This window comes from Thalassophryne amazonica, chromosome 1 (assembly GCF_902500255.1).
Source record: "Thalassophryne amazonica chromosome 1, fThaAma1.1, whole genome shotgun sequence".
In the NCBI taxonomy this organism is placed as follows: Eukaryota; Metazoa; Chordata; class Actinopteri; order Batrachoidiformes; family Batrachoididae; genus Thalassophryne; species Thalassophryne amazonica.
The window spans coordinates 171,938,787-171,966,532 of record NC_047103.1 but is presented as its reverse complement, the minus strand read 5'-3'; the positions used below and the strand labels follow the sequence as shown (position 1 = coordinate 171,966,532).

General features: G+C 43.0%; 1 protein-coding gene across 1 annotated transcript; it reads right to left on the bottom strand.

Moving 5' to 3' along the window:
- Positions 1 to 276: 276 nt before the first annotated feature.
- On the bottom strand, positions 277 to 21,609 carry LOC117518422 (oocyte zinc finger protein XlCOF6-like). Its single transcript, XM_034179542.1, has 12 exons — positions 21,451 to 21,609; positions 18,072 to 18,274; positions 17,726 to 17,800; positions 15,600 to 15,692; positions 15,417 to 15,515; positions 11,269 to 11,392; positions 9,716 to 9,986; positions 8,427 to 8,476; positions 6,786 to 6,910; positions 5,521 to 6,028; positions 3,705 to 4,160; positions 277 to 1,046 (listed from the first exon to the last, which is right to left on the bottom strand). The coding sequence occupies exons 1-12, from the start codon at positions 21,452 to 21,454 to the stop codon at positions 835 to 837; spliced, it is 2,220 nt and encodes a 739-aa protein (XP_034035433.1). The 5' UTR covers positions 21,455 to 21,609; the 3' UTR covers positions 277 to 834.
- Between the last annotated feature and the right edge of the window lie 6,137 nt (positions 21,610 to 27,746).

The window sequence follows — 27,746 nt, the reverse complement described above, 5'->3', positions numbered from 1 at the left end:
AATAGAACACTGCAGTAGTCCAATCTAGAAGAGACAAACATGAATCATGAATGAAGCTGGCATTTGTCACTTGGTGGGCGTTCCTGGGGCGTGGCCAGCTCACTGTTACTTTGCACAGGGTTTGATTCTAACAATTTTGATGTTCTGGTATCACTGGTTAGCATGCTAACATCTCCGTAATGTGAGGTGTTACCTGGTTACAAACACAGCAGGATTTTGTCAATTCAGAACTGTTTATTTCTCAGTAACTTTTACAAAATAATAATAAACAGCTTGCCAAAAATATTAATTTATATTACACATTTTGGATCGTTTTGTTTTAGCTGAGCATCCACAGTGTGTCACGCTGCCTTTGCTCCGATTGGCAGTTGCCTCCTCTATTTTGCCCCTGCCTTCCCGGCAGTGTCATGACCACATAAAACGTTCACTCTGTCTGAAGATGAACAGCAGCTGCTCACTTTGCATCCGTCTCTTGTAGTGAATGTGACCGGGGGTGAGATCCAACAGGTGGCAGCAGACAGAAATCCCCGTAAGGTGAAGGTACAACCCTAGACTGAGGCCACAAAGGTCACAGAGAGGTCGACGTTAAAGTCAAACCCAGCTTCGAAAGTGAGGTGGAAAACGTGGACATGCACTTTGGAAGTGATCTGAGATTCCAGTTTTACTACATTCACAAAGTGGCGCCACAGATGGACAGATGGTCGTCCTCCAACCGGCACGTAACAATGAAAATAACCGACAGGAAGAGTTTAGTCCTTCGGGACGGACAGCATAGAAGAACCAGCCAGTCTCTGCATGTGAATGTGAGACGGACCAGAACGTGGTGTGCGGGCTTCAGGCCGTGTCACTCGGCTCGGTAATGGCGTCGCTGCCCCTGACCCCATGCGTCAGCAAATGTCGGCTGAGGTGAGTTTTTCGGGTGTAGCTTTTTGGACAGTACAGGCATGCGTACGGACGAACGCTGCTGTGCGACAACATGTGCTTCTTCAGATCGAACTTCCTCCGCAGACATTTACCACATTCTGGACACGAGAACGGCTTCTCTCCTGGAGAGACACAGACAAGACAGAAAGACACAGACATTTTCATTAAACACAAACCACAATAACCACACCCTCCTCCGTGTAGTCATCTTTTTTTTTTTTTTTTACTGAAAGTGTCAGCTGCCTGTGACGGGCGTCCCCAAGTCAGTTACTTTTGCCAAACACCACCAGGAGGCGCCCTAATCTCACATCAGTCATTTCCTGTGCAGTCACTGAATGCATGACTGACTTCAGCAATTAACATGAGGGTGAGTAAAGTTATTGAAACTAATTCTTTTTTCAGCTGCTCCCATTAGGGGGTGCCACAGCAGATTAAACATCTCCATCTCACCCTGTCCTCTGTCTCATCAACCACCTGCATGTCCTCCCTCAGCGTGTCCATGAACCTCCTCTTTGGCCTCCCTCTTCTCCTCCTGCCTGGTGGCTCCATCCTCAGCATCCTTCTCCCTATATACCCTGACGTGCCCTCAGCATCCTTCTCCCTATATACCCTGACGTGCCCTCAGCATCCTTCTCCCTATATACCCTGACGTGCCCTCAGCATCCTTCTCCCTATATACCCTGACGTGCCCTCAGCATCCTTCTCCCTATATACCCTGACGTGCCATCAGCATCCTTCTCCCTATATACCCTGACGTGCCATCAGCATCCTTCTCCCTATATACCCTGACGTGCCATCAGCATCCTTCTCCCTATATACCCTGACGTGCCATCAGCATCCTTCTCCCTATATACCCTGACGTGCCATCAGCATCCTTTTCCCTATATACCCTGACGTGCCCTCAGCATCCTTTTCCCTATATACCCTGACGTGCCATCAGCATCCTTTTCCCTATATACCCTGACGTGCCATCAGCATCCTTCTCCCTATATACCCTGACGTGCCATCAGCATCCTTCTCCCTATATACCCTGACGTGCCATCAGCATCCTTCTCCCTATATACCCTTACGTGCCATCAGCATCCTTCTCCCTATATACCCTGACGTGCCCTCAGCATCCTTTTCCCTATATACCCTGACGTGCCCTCAGCATCCTTCTCCCTATATACCCTGACGTGCCCTCAGCATCCTTTTCCCTATATACCCTGACGTGCCATCAGCATCCTTCTCCCTATATACCCTGATGTGCCATCAGCATCCATCTCCTTATATACCATGACCTGTCCTCAGCATCCTTCTCCCTATATACCCTGACGTGCCCTCAGCATCCTTCTCCCTATGTAGCCTGGGTCCCTCCTCTGCACCTGTCCAAATCATCTGTCTCCAAACTGTCCTTCCTCTGCTGTCCCTCTGATATGTTCATTCCTAATCCTGTCCACCCTCATCACTTCCAAACAGAATGATTGTGTCTGATTGGTACCACATATCAGAACCAGTCTATGTAGTTTTGGGGTCTTCAGGTCATCTGACATACAAGCTATTGAAAATAAATTGTTAAATTCAGACAGTAATTTATCAATGGTTCTGACTGTTGCCCATCACTAATGCTGAGCGAGTGACAAATATCCAAATATCTGTTGAACAGCCAACGGACCAACTAACTGCACCACAGTGGTGCAGTTAGTTGGTCTATATCTCTAAAATTAGAAAGGTCTTGTCTCAGAGTGATGCTGAAAAACTAATTCATGCATTTATTTCCTCTAGGCTGGGCTATTGTAATTCATTATTATCAGGTTGTCCTAAAAGTTCCCTAAAAAGCCTTCAGTTAATTCAAAATGCTGCAGCTAGAGTACTAACGGGGACTAAAAGGAGAGAGCATATCTCACCCATATTGGCCTCTCTTCATTGGCTTCCTGTTAATTCTAGAATAGAATTTAAAATTCTTCTTCTTACTTATAAGGTTTTGAATAATCAGGTCCCATCTTATCTTAGGGACCTCGTAGTACCATATCACCCCAATAGAGCGCTTCGCTCTCTTAGACTGCAGGCTTACTTGTAGTTCCTAGGGTTTGTAAGAGTAGAATGGGAGGCAGAGCCTTCAGCTTTCAGGCTCCTCTCCTGTGGAACCAGCTCCCAATTCAGATCAGGGAGACAGACACCCTCTCTACTTTTAAGATTAGGCTTAAAACTTTCCTTTTTGCTAAAGCTTATAGTTAGGGCTGGATCAGGTGACCCTGAACCCTTAGTTATGCTGCTATAGACTTAGACTGCTGGGGGGTTCCCATGATGCACTGAGTGTTTCTTTCTCTTTTTGCTCTGTATGCACCACTCTGCATTTAATCATTAGTGATCGATCTCTGCTCCCCTCCACAGCATGTCTTTTTCCTGGTTCTCTCCCTCAGCCCCAACCAGTCCCAGCAGAAGACTGCCCCTCCCTGAGCCTGGTTCTGCTGGAGGTTTCTTCCTGTTAAAGGAGTTTTTCCTTCCCACTGTAGCCAAGTGCTTGCTCACAGGGGGTCGTTTTGACCGTTGGGGTTTTACATAATTATTGTATTGCCTTGCCTTACAATATAAGGCGCCTTGGGACAACTGTTTGTTGTGATTTGGCGCTATATAAAAAAAAAAATTGATTGAATTGAATTGAAAATTGGTGCTCATTTTCAGCTGTTAGAAGAAAATTGTCTCTCCCCCCTTTTCAAATACTGTCTAACCTCTGACACATGTACGTCAGTTTTGGATGGTACGCCCAGTGCTCAGCTCACGTGCGCTCTCTTACATACCTGTGTGTATTCTGCGGTGTTCAGTCAGGTGACAGGAAATGGAAAAGGCTTTGCCACAGTCCTCACAGGTGTACGGCCGTTCTCCCGTGTGTATCCTCATGTGCTTCTGAAGGTCGCCACCTGATGGCCAGCCTTTACCGCACACTGTGCACACGTACGGCCGCTCTCCCGTGTGCCGCCGAACGTGCACGTTGAGCCCAGCCAGCGCACGGAAGTCTTTCGAGCAGTAGGGGCAGCGGTACGGTCTCTCCCCAGTGTGAGTCCTCAGGTGGCCCTCCAGCCCCTCGCGGGTTTTGAAACGTTTGCCGCACTGCGAGCACAGGAAGAGGTTGTCGGCAGAGTGGCTGGCCTTGTGGGCCTGGAGGCCGGTGAGCGAGCCGTACGCCTTACTGCACTGGTCGCACTGGTAGGAGCGGAAGGTGTGGCTGCGCTGGTGGATACGAAGCTGCGTCACTCCTGGAAAAGCACGTTCAAAGTCTTTAGGAAGACGTTCAACGAGAACTACTCATGAATGCTGCTCGGTCATCACGTAAGTGTCACATGATCCCCGAAACATTTAAACTGCGCTACAAGCAAAACTGGCCACTAGAGGTCCCTGTATCTGCGCTGGCATTAAAAACTGATGAAGAGTTTCAGCTTCGTCCTCGAATTGTGCCGAGTGATCTCAGATTTAAAACAAAGAAAGACACTGAAAGCTTCACAGTTTGGACAGGAAGTAATGAAGGCAAACAAATCCTTTTCCATCCCCTGGGGGCGGAGCATTACAGTAGCATCACATGGTGTTACCAAAGCAGGCACCAAACCAAACATGCTGTGGAAGAAGTGCTGTTGGGTTATTATTATGATGAGCAGAAATATCCATATTATAGCAGATAATGAAGTGTCTGAAACAGACTGGCCACGGATGGCATCGTGTTACGTTATTGTTTGTTTGTTTGTGTGGTAAAAACAGAAGCAAGTTGAAGAAATGAAAATTTTCATTCAAAATGCATGTGATATCAAAGTCAACGATCTAATTTAAATATGTATTTCTTGTCTTTCAGACATCATCACATTTTTCTTATGTTCACTGAAGTCCAGTTCTCTTAACACATTAGGGGCGTGGCCGCTTTGAGTGACAGCTCGCATGTTGTTGCTGCGGCTGGTCAAAGCCTGCTAGCTACAGCTGCTGCGAAGGCCCATTTTATTGAAAATATCTATAAAAATATAGCTTATTCTCCAAATGGATAATCTAAGAATGTAATTTTTATGCTAACAGTGTTAGCATTTTTAGTAGCTATCGGTAGCGAGCAGACACTGGGATCTTAATCCACAATTACTGAGGAAGTACGTGGGTCAGAATTTTTAATGCCCACAGCAGGTGTGGTGGCCAAGTGGTTAGTGCACTGCATTTCAGTGCAGCAGGTTCATGGTTCAAACCCCACCCCTGTCACATTTCTCCATGTAACGTGGAGTTGCGTCAGGCAGTGCATCCGGCGTACAACCTGTTGCCAACTGAGCATGCAGATCGGCTGTGGCAACCCCGAGTGAAAAACGAGGGAGCAGCTGAAGGGACTTTTTTTTTTTAGCAAAGCCAAACCGTTAAGAGTTAAGTCAATTCACCAAAACACAATGTAATAAACGCCCGAAGTCAGCTTAGCCTGGTCTCACCAACGCGGATTTTGCATCATGCATTCTAACCAATGGGTATTTTATTTTTTGTATTTCTGAATGTATTTTTAAAAGGCACCAACTGCTTTTTTTTTTTTTTTTTTTTTATACGTTTGTCTCAATAATTACTCCAGTAAAAAGGTGACTGTGACAGAGAATGTCTCACCTGAAAACGTTTGGTTACAAAAGCGGCAGGTGTACTGAGGCTCCGCCCCCTCTGCAGAGTGTGTCTGCAGGTGTCGGAGGAGCAGCGTTTGCGAGCTGAACGTCTGGTCGCAGACGGTGCAGGTGAGGTCGGGCAGGCTGTGGTGCAGCCGATGAATGTCTCTCTCTTGGGCTGATCCAAACACCTTGTCACACCTGTTGCAGGTGAACCCTCCCCCCTCTGTGTGAGTCTGCTTGTGATTGGTGAGACTGGACAAGTGGTGGAACTCCTGGTCACACTGTCCACACTGGTACACGGGACGGGCCCGGTGCGTCCGCTGGTGTGACACGAGTTCAGATTTGGTCTTGAAAATGGCATCACACTGGAAACAGGTGTGGCTTTTGGCAGGATGACTGTCTGGGGGGCGGGGCTCATCATGACAGGCAGGAGACGAACTTTGCTGGTTCACAGCTGTGACCTTCCTCAAGACCGAACCGCAGGACTTATTGGTCCGCAGATGACGGATCACCTGAAGACGATCAATCCAAAGTGATGAGACACTTAAAAAACAAAACAAAACAAAAAAATGTCCTGACACAATCTCAATTTACAAGAGTTGTGTGTGAGAAAAAGAGGAACTAATTTGTGCATGAATGAGTCCAACAATGACAAGTTGTATTAGTGAAAAATGATGATTCTCTGAGCTGTGAGTCATCAGCCAATCACCTTCAAAAGGAATTTGCAGTTCTCTTTGGGAGTGGTGAGAATGGACAGGATTAGGAATGAACATAGAGGGACAGCTCAGGTGGGACGGTTTGGAGACAAAGTCAAAGAGGAGAGATTGAGATGGTTTGGACATGTGCAGAGGAGGAACCCAGGTTATATAGGGAGAAGGATGCTGAGGATGGAGCCACCAGGCAGGAGGAGAAGAGGGAGGACAAAGAGGAGGTTTATGGATGTGCTGAAGGAGGACATGCAGGTGGTTGGTGTGACAGAGGAAGATACAGAGGACAGGGGAGATGGAAACGAATGATCTGCTGTGGCGCCCCCTAACGGGAACAGCTGGAAGAAGAAGAAGATGATAAAAATGACATTTAAAAAAAATTATTTCCTGCCAAGGTCCAAAAACTGAGTGTTGGCATCGCCAAAGGTTCCATAGCTGTGAAGTCTTGTGAATCGAAAGTCTGAATCTGAAACTTAAAAACTAACTTTAATCTGCAACAAATTTAAAATGGAAAAATGAAAAACGCTTTGCCGAGACTCGTGGCTCCGACAGGTCGTCTTACCTGAGAACGATAAATGAAACATCTGCTGCACCGAGGACATTTGTGAGCCACACGCTGGGAATTATGGGAGATGTTGCACAGAGCACTGGGCGGGGCTTCCGAACATGGCTGACATGATTGGTCCACTGGGATAAAAGAAGTTAAATAAAAAGCATTTATTTGTGGTTTGGAAACAAAATTCACTGACACCCAAAAGCTTTGATACATTTGAAACCTGCTACCAAAAACTAAAAAATACTTACAATTGAAAAATGACGCAGAGAACAATTTTGTTCAGTATCTGTCCACAAAAATCCCTGACTACTGTCAGTAAAACCACCTCACTGCGCAATTTCCACTGCCACCGAGATATATCCACAGTTTTGTACATATTTTCATATACAATCTCTTTTTGACTACTACGTACTTATAACTGATTTATTTTTTTAATTTGCACTTTGAACATATCTTTTCCATGCTGTTAAATTTTATGTTTATTTTCTTTTCCCCCCAGACCTTTCAACTCTGTGTGTGGTTTACATTTGCACTGAAAGGCTGAACCTTACCTTTCGTTGTACTTGTTACCAAGGTTGGGTAGGATTATTTTGAAAGAATACATGTGGATTACATGTATGTATGTACATACATTTGGATTACTTGTAATCTGATTACTTTTGGATTACATTTCAAAGTAATCCTACCCAACCCTGCTTGTTACAATGACAATAAAGACCCAGAATCTGAATATTTGATCAAATTTCTCAATGGAATCAGATCTGACTGATGTTTTTCACAGGACGGTATTAAAAACCAGTGAGGGTTGATAAATGTGAAGAATACGTCATTATTTTATGTTGTAGGAGATGGAACAGAAATTGTCTTAAAAGCTACAAAAACAACAAACAAAAGAAAAAACAAAGCAGCCATTGATGTTTCAGGTGTAATACTATGAAGCTACCAGATGGTGTCGACACCAACATAAATTTGTACAGTTGTAATGATCCCTTTGTTTTAAAATTCTCATTTTCTGGAAATAAGCAGGCAGCGTGACCTTTTCAAGAAGTTTAATTTTGACAGTCACTGCTGTGATTGTTTCTCAATTTTACACCAAACAGGAATGACGACCTGGAACAACAGGTGAGTTATTAGTTCACCTTAAAAAGAATTCCGATATTAAAACTTGTGTTACGTGTTAATGTGTTAACGGTAGAAAATGTCTCAAGAAATTCTGCAGCTCGATACTTTATTCCTAATATACTGATTTATAGTCAACTGTACAACATCAAGTTGCAATTATGTTTCTTTGTCTTGAGTTTTACACAATGAAATGCTCAAAATTATTGACATATCGGCTGGTACATCAGTATTGTAAATGTTCATCTCTCTAATATTGGTGTCGTAGCAGCCATAATATTGGCTGGGCTCTAATAAGTTTGTTTACCAGGAGTGATCAATAGTCCCGACTGAAACATTATATTAATTAAATGATCAAATCAAACTGCTGTAACTCTGGTTCCGATATGGTCCCAAGTCTGAATCAGACAGAACCAACAGCAGCAATAAGAGTGGAAACAAAAAATTACAAAGAGACGTGGGAACGTGATGTCCTGCATTTGACTGTGTGAGAAAGAAATAATCTGAACAGAGCGGATGTTGTGTCACCTGGATCCTGTGAGTCAGGGTCTGGACACTTTTCCACGGAGTCCTTTGTCCTAACACAAACAAACAAATAAATAAGAAAAACAAGATCAATATTTAAGCACCGACAAGCACGAGTTTCAGCACGCGCCACCACGTCCGTCAACAACAAAGATGGCCGATTCAGCACGCGCCACCGCGTCCAGTAACTCCAACAAAGATGGCCGATACAGCACGCGCCACCGCGTCCGTCGAAAACAACAAAGACGGCCGATTCAGCACGCGCCACTGCGTCCGTCGAAAACAACAAAGACGGCCGATTCAGCACGCGCCACCGCGTCCGTCGTGAACAACAATGGCCGATTCAGCGCACGCCACCGCGTCCGTGAACAAGGATCATCGATTCAGCACGCGCCACTGCGTCCGTCGAAAACAACAAAGATGGCCGATTCAGCACGCGCCACTGCGTCCGTCGAAAACAACAAAGATGGCCTATTCAGCACGCGCCACTGCGTCCGTCAAAAACAACAAAGATGGCCTATTCAGCACGCGCCACTGCGTCCGTCGAAAACAACAAAGATGGCCGATTCAGCACGCGCCACTGCGTCCGTCGAAAACAACAAAGATGGCCGATTCAGCACGCGCCACTGCGTCCGTCGAAAACAACAAAGATGGCCGATTCAGCACGCGCCACCGCGTCCGTCGAAAACAACAAAGATGGCCGATTCAGCACGCGCCACTGCGTCCGTCGAAAACAACAAAGATGGCCGATTCAGCACGCGCCACCGCATCCGTCAACAACAAGGGTCACCGAATCAGCACACGCCACCGTGTCTGTCAAAGTCGACCAAGATCACAGATTCAGCACGCACGATAACAAACAAAGTTTACAAAAAACAAATTAAAGCACCCGCATGCCTGAGAAAGACCTTTTTCCACTACATTCACAAAACACAACTTTAAAAAACAAACTGCCAAACTTGTAGCGTACAGTCTAAAGCACAGATGCATTTAGGTTGTGTCCAGCATCACTTCGTCAATTAAATGGCACAAAATTTCAGCACAATGCTCAGACTGCAAATTTAGCCATTAAACCCATTTTGCCCCACTGTCAACAATTGTTACCGAAGTGTATCAGTAATTTTCTACTCTCCAAAAAAAAAACAACAAAAAAAAAACCTCAAAGGTACTAATGCAACGTTTTCCACTTATAAAAAAATATCTGGACATAAACGGGTTAATCATTGAGTGTGTTTTGTATGTGACATGACTCAAAACCTCTCACAGTTCAAGTCTGCAGGAAATGACCCCACCTGTGGACTTCCTGGTGCAGTGATGCAACAGAGCACTGGTCACTGCCCACTTCTGAACTCTCCCTGGACACTTCCTGTTTGAATGGTGGTGAGGACTGACCCATCACATTCTCTGTCATCACAACAACCTCCTCCTTAATCAGATCCATGGAACCAACCCAGTCAGGCTCAGGATCTGATTGCACAGCCGTGTCAGTGTCTGGATGGGTCAACTTTGTAAAGAGGGGATGGGACCAGACAGAGAGGAGGATCTTCTCTGGGTCACAACCCACTGATGAGAGAGAGGACAAAAAACAAATAAATCTGCTGCATCTTCCAACTAACTGTAAAATTAATGTCACTCCTTATTTATGGCCTGGCCACAAGGCATACTACGGTTCCTGAACGAAGTAAAAAAGTCACAAATTGCTGAGAAAAGGTGGATGAACGAGCTTTATCGAACAGCCTGTGAATCAGGAGCGCAAAAGGAACAAAAGAGGAACAAAATGAAACCGAAGCTAACATTGATCTGAACACTTTAAACGAAACGTGCCTGGAGTCACTGCTGGAGCAGTGTGTATCTGCATCTCTGTGTTCCAGGACTTGCCGCTGGGACGGAGCTCAGCTGCAAACAGAAGCGCATGATCCGGCCCACTGTGGAGATCTGTGCGCACATTGGTGGATCCACCTGCTCTGGTTGCTCATCCAGAACAAAAGAGGGATCATCTCCATCATCAGAATCCTCACTGTCTGGCTGAGACTCTGATGACACGCTGTGCGCTTCATCTCGCTCAAATTAAAAACAAAACAAACAAAAAAACAAAAACTGAAGCACTTATTCAACATTCATAAGACGTCTCATTTTTACAAAAAAAAAAAAAAAAAAAAAAAAAAAAAAACACCACACACGCTAAATACACCACCAAAATAATACACACTGCAAACATCCCAAATATTTCTCAAATACCAAAACTCTAATCATTGTCTGTATACCCGAAATGCACGCGTACAAGACAACAAGCCCTTCAGAGTTTATGGACAGAATGCTGCAGCTCTGGACAGACTTTTTGTGCAGCAATTCTCTCACGATCACAGACTGCTGCACGCTGGCAAAGAGGCCTGATAAATCCTTCCTGGCCAGCCAGCACCACGGCAGCACTCGCCACATCACATGCAGCGGCATCTCTCCTCCACAGCAGCACTCACAAACGGCTTCTGTACTGTGTGAAAACATTAAGCTGGTTGAACGAAGTCAAACTAAATGCCAACATTACGAAAGCTAAGCAAACAATTAAAAAAAACATCAAGAACAGCAGCAAAATGAAATACTGACAAACTGAGGTTTTAGATGGCATTCGTTCAAATTTTGCGACAGTTTAAAAATCCTGATGAAGCGCCAGCTGCAGGAAGGAAGCTGCATGAAGGTTAAACAATGCCAATGAAAGTCAACGAAAGTCCAGATTTCTTGTTTCATTCAGGATTCAATGCCCTTCGTTAAGTGTCCTGTGACCGGGCCTTTACTGCACTTGATGTTTTTCGGATTCAGGGGCGTGATTGTGTTTGTGATTTCTCACCTACGGTGGTTGCTTGACTCTGTGAACAGCTCTGATTGGTCAGAAGCTCCCTCAATATCTCCCAGTCAACTTCCTGCAGACACTCCTCCACACCACTGGGGGCAGCATCAAGCAATGAAGCAGCCTTAAGATATTAGAAAACAAATGTTGCAACAAAAAATAAATACACTGATTTATGTTCTTAACAGATTTAAAATAAGCCACAGCGTCACATTACCCAGTAATACTGAGCTTAGACATTAAAGATATTGCTTCACATCCCCCTGCAGTTATATAGAAATATTAAACTTATTTTCATATGGCTCATCAATTAAACTTAGAAAAGTTAGACCCAGAGAAATACTGATTTAAACATTTCAGTATTTAAAATTATTTATCATTATTATGATTATAACAATGAGTAGTAGTATGAAAAATGCCATGAAAAGTAGACCTTTAATCAAGGGGTGTTGTGGAGGGCACGCCCCCCCCAAACAACACCCTCTTTCTGACTTGATGCGCCTCTGGTTTATAGTCTCTCAGCAGGAACAATCAAGAATTTGTGTATTTATGTGGAAAGTGCAGCCTGATTGAGAGGTAAGATGGTTTTATGAGTGTATTTTACATCATGCCATCCTCAGAAAGAGATTTTAGGTGTATTTTCGGGGAAAAAAACCCATTAGTGTTGGTTGTTAATGCATTGGAGGTCTAACTGGTTTTAGTTTAACCACAACAAGGACACTCAGAGCAGACTATGAAAGAAAAGATCTAAAATATGTTTGAACACTGCACTTTTCTCACTTTGTCATTACAGTCTGTGACTCAAACACACAGCAGGCTGATGCACTGTACTACCGCCCCCACAGGTGCCGGTGTCATTCATGTCAGCTCATTACTTCCATTTAAAATCAAATGGCAAAATAGAACGCAATGGAAATGTGTTTTTACTTTCTCGTATCATCCATGCATTGTTAACATATTTACAATTATATTATGTACCTACACTGAACTTACTAAATAAAATCATGCACACACTCACACTTTTAATATATAGATGATTTACCGCCCCCTGCTGGTTTGGCGTGTGAGTCCAGAATGTAAATATCAACATCCACTGTTCAGTGTTGTTAATTAGTATCCACAGTTTCTCCAGAAATATTTGTCCTATCACGTTTCATTTTGGCAGCATTCATCCTTGACCCAAAATATATAAATTTAAAACAGCAAGTGTCAGCTCTCCCAGTTTCTCAGTGATCGAAGCCGTACACATGCATTATTGCCTATTATAAAATAGATGGTGATTAAGTTAAAAAGAGGCACAAACCACTAATCTGTGTTCATGTGATGATTTAATCTTTATTATTAGCACATTTGGTTCCAATTGGTGTTTTTCTCCCTTTTGGTTCAATTTCCGTCAACAAAACATGTTAATATTTTATTTACTGTACTTGCTTGATTATACGCCAGGGCGTTTATTTTTTTCAAACCATGCTGAGACCCGGTGCCTAAAGCCCCTGTCACATTGGCGTATTCGTAGAGCTGCTCATTGCGGCGTTGTGTTTCATTTAAATACACCCGAAATACGCATGTACTCAGCCTTTTTCAGTGTTTGTTCATACTTGCAGCTGCGTGTGTTCCCATTTTAATGTGCACACAGTCGCGTGTGCCATGCCGCACCAGTTGAGTGCCATTTTCTGCCTCTGAGAAGTGTGCTCTGTTTCTCTACTGCATGGTGTGGTGGGGCTCAAAAACAGTCATTTAACATTTTTTGTTTTTGTCTTGGTGGATCACTTTCTTTGTGTCCAGATGCTGCCGAGTCTGGCTGTGGTAAAGGCTGCCCTGAACGAAACGCTGTGACTCGTTAAACTGGGAGAGAGCACTTTTATTGATAATGTGCGCAGTCTCCCTGACACACAGAGAGAGAGGGAGACAGAGAGAGAGAGAGAGAGAGCGCTTTTACGAAACGATGTGACACAGTGAAACAGTCCACATATGCAGCTAGAGTACTGACGGGGACTAGAAGGAGAGAGCATATCTCACCCATATTGGCCTCTCTTCATTGGCTTCCTGTTAATTCTAGAATAGAATTTAAAATTCTTCTTCTTACTTATAAGGTTTTGAATAATCAGGTCCCATCTTATCTTAGGGACCCCGTAGTACCATATCACCCCAATAGAGCGCTTTGCTCTCAGACTGCAGGCTTACTTGTAGTTCCTAGGGTTTGTAAGAGTAGAATGGGAGGCAGAGCCTTCAGCTTTCAGGCTCCTCTCCTGTGGAACCAGCTCCCAATTCAGATCAGGGAGACAGACACCCTCTCTACTTTTAAGATTAGGCTTAAAACTTTCCTTTTTGCTAAAGCTTATAGTTAGGGCTGGATCAGGTGACCCTGAACCATCCCTTAGTTATGCTGCTATAGACGTAGACTGCTGGGGGGTTCCCATGATGCACTGTTTCTTTCTCTTTTTGCTCTGTATGCACCACTCTGCATTTAATCATTAGTGATCGATCTCTGCTCCCCTCCACAGCATGTCTTTTTCCTGGTTCTCTCCCTCAGCCCCAACCAGTCCCAGCAGAAGACTGCCCCTCCCTGAGCCTGGTTCTGCTGGAGGTTTCTTCCTGTTAAAAGGGAGTTTTTCCTTCCCACTGTAGCCAAGTGCTTGCTCACAGGGGGTCGTTTTGACCGTTGGGGTTTTACATAATTATTGTATGGCCTTGCCTTACAATATAAAGCGCCTTGGGGCAACTGTTTGTTGTGATTTGGCGCTATATAAAAAAATTGATTGATTGACATATAACGAGTCCAGTATGATAAAGTGAAGCAACGATCTTGCAGTATTTATAGCTCCAGAAGAACAACAGGGAGATGTGAAGTGACGCACAGTACCGTGTTGAAGAGTGGGCGGGCTCACAATAGCCGACAGCAGCACAGCACTGCGTGTACTTGCGTGAAGGCTCCATGCTGTGCTGTACGCCAAAGAAAATTAAACGTTAATTTCTTCCGTCCTACTCATGCAGCCCTCAACATACTGCTGCGTACTGAGAAAAAACTCCACATGAAGAAGTGCTCATTAAAGAGTAGATGATACGCTGTAATGAGCAGCTCTACGAATATGCCACTGTGACAGGGGCTTAAAGGAGGCAGGTGATTATTAACAAAATGCTGCTTGCTGTCTGCATTGTAATACAGTGCTACGTTTCACACATATCACTCGGTGTAGCACAGCAAAGACAACCCCTTCAGTGCAGAGCCCTCTGCGTCACTGCGAACCCTCTCCGAGCACCTCTCTGAAGCCTGACGTGCACACCTCCCAAATATTGAAACTACAAGTCGAAACAAGGGAGACCGAAAGGCCTGTGATTGGTGATTTTTCAAGTTTCACTCCTTCCTCTCCCATCATATTTTAAAAGTTTTGCAGTGCACACAGCAATTACATTTTGATCATGGATCAAATAGAGAAACATTTGGCAGAAAAGAAGTGGAGCTTGTTCAGGAACAAATTGGTCCAGAAGAAAAAAAAAAAGGGGGGGGGGGTGGAGTGGTGACCACAAACCATAGACTGTGTGTGTGTGTGTATATATATATATATATATATATATATATATATATATATCAGGAAAAGTGGCGGTGCAGGCAGACAGAAGGTCCTACCTTGTGCTCCATGTCGCACCGCCTATTATTCCAGTGGTAAATTGCCTTATGACTCCACCAGCACGACGGAGAACTTAGAAGTGGCCACGGAGTTATGGAGTTGCAGAAGCATAAATCAGGCCCACCGCATATTTAAGGCAGGCATTTATTTTTTTCAGACAAAGTTTTGACCCGGCCATTAAATGAGGCAGGTCCCTATTCAAGGCCAGGTATTTAATCAAGGAAACAAGTTGCACTACTTCAAATTACTGTTCAAAAGAAAAGTTATAGTTGAGGACCAAAACAGTTCCCAAAATAAACTTTGCAATAAACCTTTATTATTATTTTTTGTCACTGCTGTAACTGAATCTCACAAATCATTCAAAGAGCCACCATCCGTCTCTCCAACAGACAGACAGACGTCTCAGAGTGTCGGTCAGTTTATGACCACACATGCACTGCTGCTGTTACAAACTAACATCAGACTAATGTGTAGCCTCATTCATACATACAGATAAGTAGGAGGAGGTTTAATGAGAACCTGTTTGAAGTCAGGCACCGGGAACATCTGGTCAAGCCTGGACAAGAAGTCTGAGACGACAGACTGGAGAGCAGAGTCAAAGGTGTGGTCGAAGACCTCCTGAGGAACACAAAATATTTTCTATTATTTTTTTCTAAAAAAATAACACTGCATTTTAAAGCACAGTATCATAGCTCCACCCACCTGCAGGAGGTGCTGTCTGACAGACGGGCTTTGTATCAGTTTATCAGTTAGAGTCAACAGACCAGAACACCACTGACTGACGTCTGTGTCCAGCTGATGACAGAACACACACAAAGTCAAAATCAAGCCCAGCCTTCTTAAAATATCAATAAAATAACCAAGGAATTTTACCACTAACATTTTAGCCACCCAGAATCACCTGTGATGTGTTTAAGAACATTTTATGCTGACGCAGCCGTGCAGTGCTAATATGGGACAGCGGTGCGCACGATGCATTACTGCCTTTCAGACAAACTTTCCCAGTATGGCAGTAAGCAGCATCCCTTTAAAATGGTTTCACAACAACACCGGAAAAGAATCAGCAGCTCAAACATGCCAGAACTGAGATACTTTACGGGGATAGTGCACCACGAACCAACATCATTTCTTTCTGACGTGAAGAGGACACTCACACATATACTCCGACTCCTCACACACTTTAATATACAACCGCAATTCCAATTAAGTTGGGACGTCATGTAAAATGTAAATAAAAACAATACAATGATTTGCAAATCCTCTTCAACCTATATTCAATTGAATACACCACAAAGACAAGATATTTAATGTTCAAACTGATAAACTTTGTTGTTTTTGTGCAAATATTTGCTCATGTTGAAATGGATGCCTGCAACACGTTTCAAAAAAGCTGGGACAGTGGTAACAAAAGACTGGGAAAGTTGATGAATGCTCAAAGAACATCTAATTGGAAACAGGTGAGTGTCACTATTGGGTATAAAAGGAGCATCCTCAAAAGGCTCAGCCTTTTGCAAAGATGGGATGAGGATCACCACTTTGTGAACAACTGCATGAAAAAAATAGTCCAACAGTTTAAGAACAATGTTTCTCGATGTTCAATTGCAAGGAATTTAGGGATTCCATCATCTACAGTCCATAATATAATCAGAAGATTCAGAGAATCTGGAGAACTTTCTACACGTAAGCGGCAAGGCCGAAAAACAACACTGAATGCCCATGACCTTCGATCCTTCAGGCGGCACTGCATTAAAAACCGATATCATTGCATAAAGGATCTTACTGCATGGGCTCAGGAACACTTCAGAAAACCATTGTCAGTTAACACAGTTCGTCGCTACATCTACAAGTGCAAGTTAAAACTCTACCCTGCAAAGTGAAAGACATACATCAACAACATCCAGAAATACCACCGCCTTTTCTGGGCCCAAGCTCATTTGAAATGAACAGACGCAAAGTGGAAAAGTGTGCTGTGGTCTGATGAGTCCACATTTCAAATTGTTTTTGGAAATCATGGACATCGTGTCCTCTGGACAAAAGAGGAAAAAGACCATCCAGATTGTTACCAGCACAAAGTTCAAAAGCCAGCATCTGTGATGGTATGGGGGTGTGTTAGTGCCCATGGCATGGATAACTTACACATCTGTGATGGCACCATCAATGCTGAAAGGTACATCCAGGTTTTGGAGCAACACATGCTGCCATCCAAGCAACGTCTTTTTCAGGGACGTCCCTGCTTATTTCAGCAAGACAATGCCAAGCCACATTCTGCACGCGTTACACCAGCGTGGCTTCGTAGTAAAAGAGTGCGGGTACTAGACTGGCCTACCTGCAGTCCAGACCTGTCGCCCATTAAAAATGTGTGGTGCATTATGAAGCACAAAATACGACAACAGAGACCCCGGACTGTTGAACAACTGAAGTCGTACATCAAGCAAGAATGGGAAAGAATTCCACCTACAAAGTTTCAACAATTAGTGTCCTCAGTTCCCAAAAGCTTATTGAGTGTTGTTAGAAGGCAAGGTGATGTAACACAGTGGGAAACATACCACTGTCCCAGCTTTTTTGAAACATGTTGCAGGCATCCATTTCAAAATGAGCAAATATTTGCACAAAAACAATAAAGTTTATCAGTTTGAACATTAAATATTTTGTCTTTGTGGTGTATTCAATTGAATATAGGTTGAAGAGGATTTGAAATCATTGTATTCTGTTTTTATTTACATTTTACACAACGTCTCAACTTCATTGGAATTGGGGTTGTAAATGGTGCAGGTAAATAATTCTCAAACAACATATCCTACAGCCTGAGCTAGAACACAGGCGCTAACCGTTGCCATGGAGATAGAGCGGATACTGTCCAGGTGACCATGGATGGCTTGTGGTTCAGGGTCATACAGGGTCAGCTGTAACAACAACAAAACAATAAAATTTAATTTTGAGGCAAATACACCTGGGATTTTTTTTTTTATTCATTAGTGTTTGAAACAGTTCTATTCTTGCAAAAATCTAAATGTGAAGTTTTTTTTTAAAACTCAATAAACAAGTTACAAATAAAGTTTTCAACAAAAACAACTTTGCAGATTTGCAGATGTTTACCTGGTCAATTACATTACAAACAGTGACATCATAAAAATTATGTAGCTTTAAAGGTGACAAATTAATTTAGAGATGCACCTTGACCCTGAACGCGAGCAGCAGCAGGCTCCTCTGCCTGTCTGTCAGCACCTGTGGGACAGCGTCAGTAACCATGGAGACAAAGTCCTCCAGCATCCCATAATGCTTTATGCTCTGCTGCCGTACAACCCGCCACATGGCCGCCATTACGAGGCGGAGAGGGGGAATGAGGAGACGCAGGGAGGAGAGAGGGAGAGAGGAGGCTGTGAAGGAAGAGGAGAATCTTTATAATCATGATCGGCATGTTCCAGTTTAAGAGCCATGTGGCCAACTAAAGGTGATCAAACAAACTCATCTCATCTTCAACTGCTTATCCAAAATCAGGATGCAGGGGCAACAGCTCCAGCAGGGGACCCCAGACTTCCCTTTCGTGTCCCACATTGACCACCTCTGACTGGGGGATCCTGAGGCACTCCCAGGCCAGTGTGGAGATATAATCTCTCCACCTAGTCCTGGGTCTTCCCTGGGGTCTCCTCCCAGGTGGACATGCCTGGAACACCTGGGAGGCACCCAGGAGGCATCCTTACCAGATGCACAGGCCACCTCAGCTGGCTCCTTTCAACATGAAGGAGCAGCGACTCTACTCTGAGCTCCCCACAGATGACCGAACTTCTCACCCTATCCATAAGGGAGACACCAGCCACCCTCCTATGGAAGCCCATTTCAGCTGCTTATACCCACAATCTAGTTCTTTCGGTCATGACCCAACCCTCATGACCATAGGTGAGAGAAGGAATGAAGACTGAAGAGTAGATTGAGTGTGTCACCTTTCAACTCAGCTCCCTTTTCGTCACAACAGTACGGTAGAGTGAATGCAATACCACCCCTGCTGCACCGATTCTCCGGCCAATCTCACGCTCCATCGTCCCCTCACTCATGAACAAGACCCCGAGGTACTTGAACTCCTTCACTTGGGACAAGACCTCATTCCATATTCAGAGTAGGCAATCCATCAGTTTCCTGCTGAGAACCATGGCCTTAGATTTAGAGTTGTTAATCCTCATCCAGTGAGTGTTGGAGGTCACTGGCTGATGAAGCCAACAGGACCACATCATCTGCAAAAAGCCGTAATGAGACCCTGAGCCCACCAGACTAGAAACCCTCCTCCCCTGACTACACCTCGATATCTTGTCCATGAATATCACAAACAGGATTGGTGACAAGGCTCAGCCCTGGTGGAGGCCAACCCCCACCGGAAACGAGTTCGACTTACTGCCGAGCACCCGAACACAGCTTTCGCTTTGTGAGTACAGAGATTGGACGGCCCTGAGAAGGGACCCCCTCACTCCATACTCTCGCAGCACCTCCCACTGTATCTCCTGGGGTACCTGATCATACGCCTTCTCCAAGTCCACAAAACACATGTAGACTGGCTGGGCATACTCCCAGGACCCCTCCAGTATCCTTGTGAGAGTGAAGAGCTGGTCGGTTGTTCCACGACCAGGATGGAACCCGCATTGTTCCTCTTCAATCAGAGATTCAACTATCAGCCAAACCCTCCTTTCCAGTACCCTGGAGTAGACTTTACCAGGGAGGCTGAGTAGTGTGATGCCCCTGTAGTTGGCACACACTCTCTGGTCAAACAAACTGTTAAGGTAAGACCTTACTTGTGTGAAGCACCTTGATGGCAGATTTGGTGTTGTATAAATAAAATAAGTTGAAATTTAACTGACCAATAAAGTTCTGTCATGCCAACTTACAGTGAAAAAACAAAGCGGCAGGACAAATGTTTAAGTTTGACCAATTTTGTACAGATGACAAATTTTAAAACGCCACCATCATCCATTTTCTATAAAACTGTGAATTACACTTAAGGGCCACAAGCGGGTGGAGCCTGTCCCAGCGATCAGTGGGTGAGAGGCAGGGTTTCACCTTGGGACAATTCACCTAACCTGCATGTCTTTGGAAGTGGAAGGAGCCAGAGCACCCAGTGGGAACCTGGTGTCATCATAAGTGAACTAAAGCTACCACATTTCATCAATGTGGTTTCTCTGGACATGATCCAGAACTAGGGATGGGTATAAAAAACTGGCTCCTGTTAAAAATTGATAAATTATTTGATCCACCAACATCAATAGCCTTTTTGCTTAACGATTCCCTTATCGATTCTTCAGTTCACATTATTCCGGAGCCGCTGTTGTTCTTTAGGATGTGTATCGGGAAAATGATCATTTCTCTGCCTTGATTGCAGACCTGCTACTTCTTGTTTATTTCTATTTATGTCCAAAGATCAAGGATCCAGTGACCAATGTCTTATTTACTTTAATTTTAATTTACTTTAAGACTCAATAAAATGTTGTTGACACAGAAAACCTGTAAAGCCTAGTTTTAGCACACAGAAAATTCACAAGAGGTATTGATAAAGGAATTGATACAGAATTGGATCAATAAGTGGAATTGATAATGGCATCAATACTGATCAAATCTTATCAATATCTGTATCCAAAACACAAGTTCCTCAGATCTGAGGACCCCAGAGACTGGAGGATTTGATTTGCTTTATTTAGGAATAAAATATACATACATAAAAACAATACAGTATTTAAAATTTCAGAGGACAGCACAATAAAGTTAATTTCTGTTGTGGTGCTCAGAAAAAAGACAAAGCACAGAATTAATAACCGGAAAAAAAGGCACAAAATACAAGAGGAGAAACACTGAGTAAAATGAATAACAAATGAGAAAATGCTGTAAATACGTATACGATACAAAAGTGAACACTAATAATACAAATATAAACTCTTGAGTGTTGACTAGAAATTGAGACATAAAATGCTCTTTCACATGGTTTGTAAAGTATCTTTTGCAGACACTATGCTGCCTGTCTGAAGCAGTTTTAAAAGATTAAAACAAGTTTTTATCTTCTGTTAGTCCTCAGTCTGGGGTCAGATCCAAACCCGATTTAAAGTTAGTGTGGAACCACTGAGGTTAAAAAAAAACAAAAACTACAACTTGCGTCAAAGTCGATCACGTGACTCATTTTTCAAAACGGCTGCAAAGCTTCAAGTGTTGAAAATTTCTACTTATCATAAAACGTAATATTGAGTACAGAAATAATCACATATAAGAGCTGAACAAACTGTTATTAAATTTGTTAACGAGTTACATTAGTTTAAGAATATACACTGCCTGCTTTACAGAGAAGAAGCCGAATCAAATATTCCTCACTGACCTGACTGACAGCAGCCTTTAAGTTATATTGTACAAACATTAACCTTTGTTACGGATAAAATCTGTTAAATCGCAGGATTCTTGGACGGAGTTTGCAACGCAACAAGCGCTCAAGTAATTGCTAGTTGGCTAACAATTATCGGACAAACGAGTCGCCCGTAAAGATTAAAAATCAGCGCATGGAATAATTCATGAGAGCTCTACTTACTCATTTTATTTCCACAGACGCGGAGATCTTGTCGTTTTTGTAGTCAGAAGTTCGCTACGAATGCTAACAGCTACTGTTAAGCTTTGATGTTGTGGAGATTTGATATCCCGTGATGCTTCAGGGCCAGCAAAAGCTGAACGCTACGTCATCTTTCCGATCATAACGTAAATTACCGAGCCCTCCCGAAGACTGCTGCGGACTCAAACCGTCCATTCTGTCGAAAGCAACTATGTGCTGAAACGAGGGCGTGTCTCGGACCTTAATTCTCCAGCAGCTGGAGTCCTGAACACTGAGACACCTGTGTCCTGGATCGTGTCCAGAGAAACTCACCACATGGACTAAATGTGGTGTCTGATGTTCCCTCACAGTGTCGGTGATCCTCCTCATCCGAGTCTCACCAAGTAACGGTTCTTTGGACACAAAGTCATTCCAGCAGGACCCAAAGATCCTCCACAGAGACCTGGGACCAAAGACATCCAGTCCTCACCTTAGGACACTGGTTAGAGTCCAGAAGCAAAGCAGAGCACAGAGCGAGTGTTATTTTTGCATGTCAGATTCATTCATTTCCAAAGCCTATAGGATTGATGGGCACCAAAGCCGTAGTCTGATGGGTACAATTCAATTTATTTTCATTTATTAGTGCCAAATCACAACAGAGTTGCCTCAAGGTGTTTCACACAAGTAAGGTCTAACCTTACTAACCCCCAGAGCAACAGTGGTAAGAAAAAACTCCCTCTGAGGAAGAAACCTCAAGCAGATCAGACTCACAAGGGTGACCCTCTGCTTGGGCCATGATACAGACACACATTACAAAACAATTCACAAAACAAATATACAGGAAATTTTGCCGGTGCACAGGACAGGAGGGCTAGTGGTGGCGATCACGTTAGTATTTCCTGTTTTTGTTGTTGTTTAATGCTGACAAATTATATTGTATTTCTTGTCTTTCTGATGCCTGATTCTGTTTTTTTATCTCTGTTTAAAGGGTACCTGCCACGCCATGGCGTTTTTACATATTCTTGAAGAATAAAAAAGCTTTTTCCACACGTTGTCTTTGTTTTTACCATAAAATTACACTGAACAAGGATTTAGATGTTTCGTTACCCATCTGAGAATTTGCCGCCTCTGAGTTCACCTACTTTATCACTGCGACGGATGTGACGTCATGCGAGTAAATGTGTCGAAGTGCGGCTCTGTTTACCAATACGGCAGACACGGACAGCGAAGGCATAGTGAGCGATTATAGTGAAGATTTAAGTGACATATTGACTGTTTTTGAAGAAGATGAGGATGTTTCTGATGAACGAAGCAACGGTGAAAATAATGAGGGGCTCCAACCGTATATATGTTCGAACCGTACACCACAGAAGACGAGGATGAAGCGCAGCTGTCAGCTGACAGCAACAACAATGCTGTCGGATATAAGCTGCTTACAAAACACAGAATGGTTTGTTCACTCACCACCTTTTATTATAAATGATCATTTATTCCTGGCACAGTGTGTTTGTGTATGAAAAAATTATTTCAGCAGCACAGCGTGCTTAAATTCAGGAGTTTGTTCTAAAATCACTGAAAATAAAGTTTCTGTACATTCTGTATATATCTAATCATTTATAAGTCAGTTTCTTGTGATTGCTAATTATTTTTATTCAAAGCAAATGATTGCAAATCTTTATCTGAAAAGCTGTAGACCCATATGGGATGGGGGGGGGGGGGGGATTTCTAAATAAAAGAAAATTTTACTTCTATATCTGTTGTCAAATTTTATCAGGCATAATATTGTAGAAAAATGTTTATGCTAAATGGAGACTTTCTTGTCTAAAATACACATACAGAACATCTGTAATCATAAATTGTATCACATCTAATCTACTTTGAATGAACAGACGTCTGAACAAAAAAACAGGCTGTTCGGTTTACATGCATATGTATATTTGGAAAACACAAAAATGTTAATGTTCTGTTTTTTTTCAGGTGTTCATGTGAACACAGTCAGCCGATGCCACTCGTGATCGAGTCTCCATCTCATATCAGGGTCAGCTTTGCAGGTAGTCTATGTTATCTCAATAACAGCCTAACTTTCAAACAGCAATTTGTTATGTATATAAGCTATTTTGTTATTAATTTTTGTCATGAACAGTGAGGACTTGGCATGACAGGCAGGTGGACACAAATGCAGACTCATGGCTCAGAGGACGGATTTAGAAAAAGGTTTAATTAAAAAAACAGGCTCTGGTCGATACACAGGGTCACAAGCAGGCAGGCGGAGGTACAGACAGACGTGAGGCGGTGGCGTGGTCAGTAACGAGCAGAGTTCCAGCACGGGAAAACAGGTGTATCAGAGGAGGCAAAAACGGAGTCCAACAAACAAGCAGGGTTCAGGCACAGAGAAGCAGGTTAACAGGCTCAGGCAAAAAAGCAAGGTCAAAACTGGCAAAGGTCATACACGTCAAGAAAAACAGACTATGGCAGAAAACACGAGAGGCTTGGAACGAGGCAAGATGCACAACGAACTAGCAGTGAGCTGTTGAAGACAAGGGGTTTAAATCAGAGGATAATCAGGGCGTGATGATATGCAGGTGCAGGAAAGAAGGCGTGGCTGAGTGAGACGAGTGGAGTAAAGAAGGCGTGGCTGAGTGAGACGAGTGGAGTGACAGGTGGGCGTGTCAGACAAAAGCAGGAAAAAGAGGAATATGACAGTGACAGAACAAATGTTAAACAATAAGGAAATAATGATACCTAGAATACAAATGTGGTAACAGAATAAACAAAGGCAGGAACAGAACAGAAAATTAAAGGCTGGACTTAACCTAGATGAGAACTCAACATGTGGCAGGAGTGTACAGAAAACCCTGATTTACAAATGTTACAAATTCTTGGTTACAGCAGGATGAATATGTTAGTTTAAATGAGTCAACACCCCCGAGTCACACTAACTGTCAGAATGCTCGTAGCACGGGCCGGGGCGGAGGATTAGCAGCAATCTTCCATTCCAGCTTATTAATTAATCAAAAACCCAGACAGAGCTTTAATTCATTTGAAAGCTTGTCTCTTAGTCTTGTCCATCCAAATTGGAAGTCCCAAAACCAGTTTTATTTGTTATTATCTATCGTCCACCTGGTCGTTACTGTGAGTTTCTCTGTGAATTTTCAGACCTTTTGTCTGACTTAGTGCTTAGCTCAGATAAGATAATTATAGTGGGCGATTTTAACATCCACACAGATGCTGAGAATGACAGCCTCAACACTGCATTTAATCTATTATTAGACTCTATTGGCTTTGCTCAAAAATGTAAATGAGTCCACCCACCACTTTAATCATATTTAGATCTTGTTCTGACTTATGGTATGGAAATAGAAGATTTAACAGTATTCCCTGAAAACTCCCTTCTGTCTGATCATTTCTTAATAACATTTACATTACTCTGATGGACTACCCAGCAGTGGGGAATAAGTTTCATTACACTAGAAGTCTTTCAGAAAGCGCTGTAACTAGGTTTAAGGATATGATTCCTTCTTTATGTTCTCTAATGTCATATACCAACACAGTGCAGAGTAGCTACCTAAACTCTGTAAGGGAGCTAGAGTATCTCGTCAATAGTTTTACATCCTCATTGAAGACAACTTTGGATGCTGTAGCTCCTCTGAAAAAGAGAGCTTTAAATCAGAAGTGTCTGACTCCGTGGTATAACTCACAAACTCGTAGCTTAAAGCAAATAACCCGTAAGTTGGAGAGGAAATGGCGTCTCACTAATTTAGAAGATCTTCACTTAGCCTGGAAAAAGAGTTTGTTGCTCTATAAGAAAGCCCTCCGTGAAGCTAGGACATCTTTCTACTCATCACTAATTGAAGAAAATAAGAACAACCCCAGGTTTCTTTTCAGCACTGTAGCCAGGCTGACAAAGAGTCAGAGCTCTATTGAGCTGAGTATTCCATTAACTTTAACTAGTGATGACTTCATGACTTTCTTTGCTAACAAAATTTTGACTATTAGAGAAAAAATTACTCATAACCATCCCAAAGATGTATCGTTATCTTTGGCTGCTTTCAGTGATGCCGGTATTTGGTTAGACTCTTTCTCTCCGATTGTTCTGCCTGAGTTATTTTCATTAGTTACTTCATCCAAACCATCAACATGCTTATTAGACCCCATTCCTGCCAGGCTGCTCAAGGAAGTCCTACCATTATTTAATGCTTCAATCTTAAATATGATCAATCTATCTTTGTTAGTTGGTTATGTACCACAGGCCTTTAAGGTGGCAGTAATTAAACCATTACTTAAAAAGCCATCACTTGACCCAGCTATCTTAGCTAATTATAGGCCAATCTCCAACCTTCCTTTTCTCTCAAAGATTCTTGAGAGGGTAGTTGTAAAACAGCTAACTGATCACCTGCAGAGGAATGGTCTATTTGAAGAGTTTCAGTCAGGTTTTAGAATTCATCATAGTACAGAAACAGCATTAGTGAAGGTTACAAATGATCTTCTTATGGCTTCGGACAGTGGACTTATCTCTGTGCTTGTTCTGTTGGACCTCAGTGCTGCTTTTGATACTGTTGACCATAAAATTTTATTACAGAGATTAGAGCATGTCATAGGTATTAAAGGCACTGCGCTGCGGTGGTTGAATCATATTTGTCTAATAGATTACAGTTTGTTCATGTAAATGGGGAATCTTCTTCACAGACTAAAGTTAATTATGGAGTTCCACAAGGTTCTGTGCTAGGACCAATTTTATTCACTTTATACATGCTTCCCTTGGGCATATTATTAGAACGGTATTGCTTAAATTTTCATTGTTACGCAGATGATACCCAGCTTTATCTATCCATGAAGCCAGAGGATACACACCAATTAGCTAAACTGCAGGATTGTCTTACAGACATAAAGACATGATGACCTCTAATTTCCTGCTTTTAAACTCAGATAAAACTGAAGTTATTGTACTTGGCCCCACAAATCTTAGAAGCATGGTGTCTAACCAGATCGTTACTCTGGATGGCATTTCCCTGATCTCTAGTAATACTGTGAGAAATCTTGGAGTTATTTTTGATCAGGATATGTCATTCAAAGCGCATATTAAACAAATATGTAGGACTGCCTTTTTGCATTTACGCAATATTTCTAAAATCAGAAAGGTCTTGTCTCAGAGTGATGCTGAAAAACTAATTCATGCATTTATTTCCTCTAGGCTGGACTATTGTAATTCATTATTATCAGGTTGTCCTAAAAGTTCCCTAAAAAGCCTTCAGTTTTTCAGAATGCTGCAGCTAGAGTACTGACGGGGACTAGCAGGAGAGAGCATAATCTCACCCATATTGGCCTCTCTTCATTGGCTTCCTGTTAATTCTAGAATAGAATTTAAAATTCTTCTTCTTCACTTATAAGGTTTTGAATAATCAGGTCCCATCTTATCTTAGGGACCTCGTAGTACCATATACCCCATTAGAGCGCTTGCTCTCAGACTGCGGGCTTACTGTTGTTCCTAGGGTTTGTAAGAGTAGAATGGGAGGCAGAGCCTTCAGCTTTCAGGCTCCTCTCCTGTGGAACCAGCTCCCAATTCAGATCAGGGAGACGACACCCTCTCTACTTTTAAGATTAGGCTTAAAACTTTCCTTTTCGCTAAGGCTTATAGTTAGGGCTGGATCAGGGTGACCCTGGACCATCCCTTGGTTATGCTGCTTTAGACGGAGACTGTGGGGGGTTCCCATGATGCACTGTTTCTTTCTTTTTTGCTCCGTATGCATCCACTCTGCATTAATCATTAGTGATCGATCTCTGCCCCCTTCTCGCATGTCTTTTTCCCCGGTTCTTTCCCTCAGCCCCAACCAGGTCTCAGCAGAAGACTGCCCTCCCTGAGCCTGGTTCTGCTGGAGGTTTCTTCCTGTTAAAAGGGATTTTTTCCTTCCCACTGTGGCCAAGTGCTTGCTCATAGGGGTCGTTTTGACCGTTGGGGTTTTTCATGGTTATTGATGGCCTTGCCTTGCAATATGGAGCGCCGTGGGGGCAACTGTGTGTTGTGATTGGCGCTATATAAAAAAAAAGTTGATTGATTGAAGTTGAAATGTGCGCAAACACAGTGACTGAATAACCAAAAGTAAGGATGAAGACTAAACTAGAACAGAACTCAATAAGTGGCTGAAGTGTAACAGATAATCCTCAAAACTTAATGTGATAATAAAAATAAAAATAAAAAGCAGAGACTAAACCATACAGAACTTAACGTGGCGGAAGGTAACAGATCATAAAACCAAGACCAAAGTGGAAGAAACAGAAAATAAACATTCAGGGTCAGACAG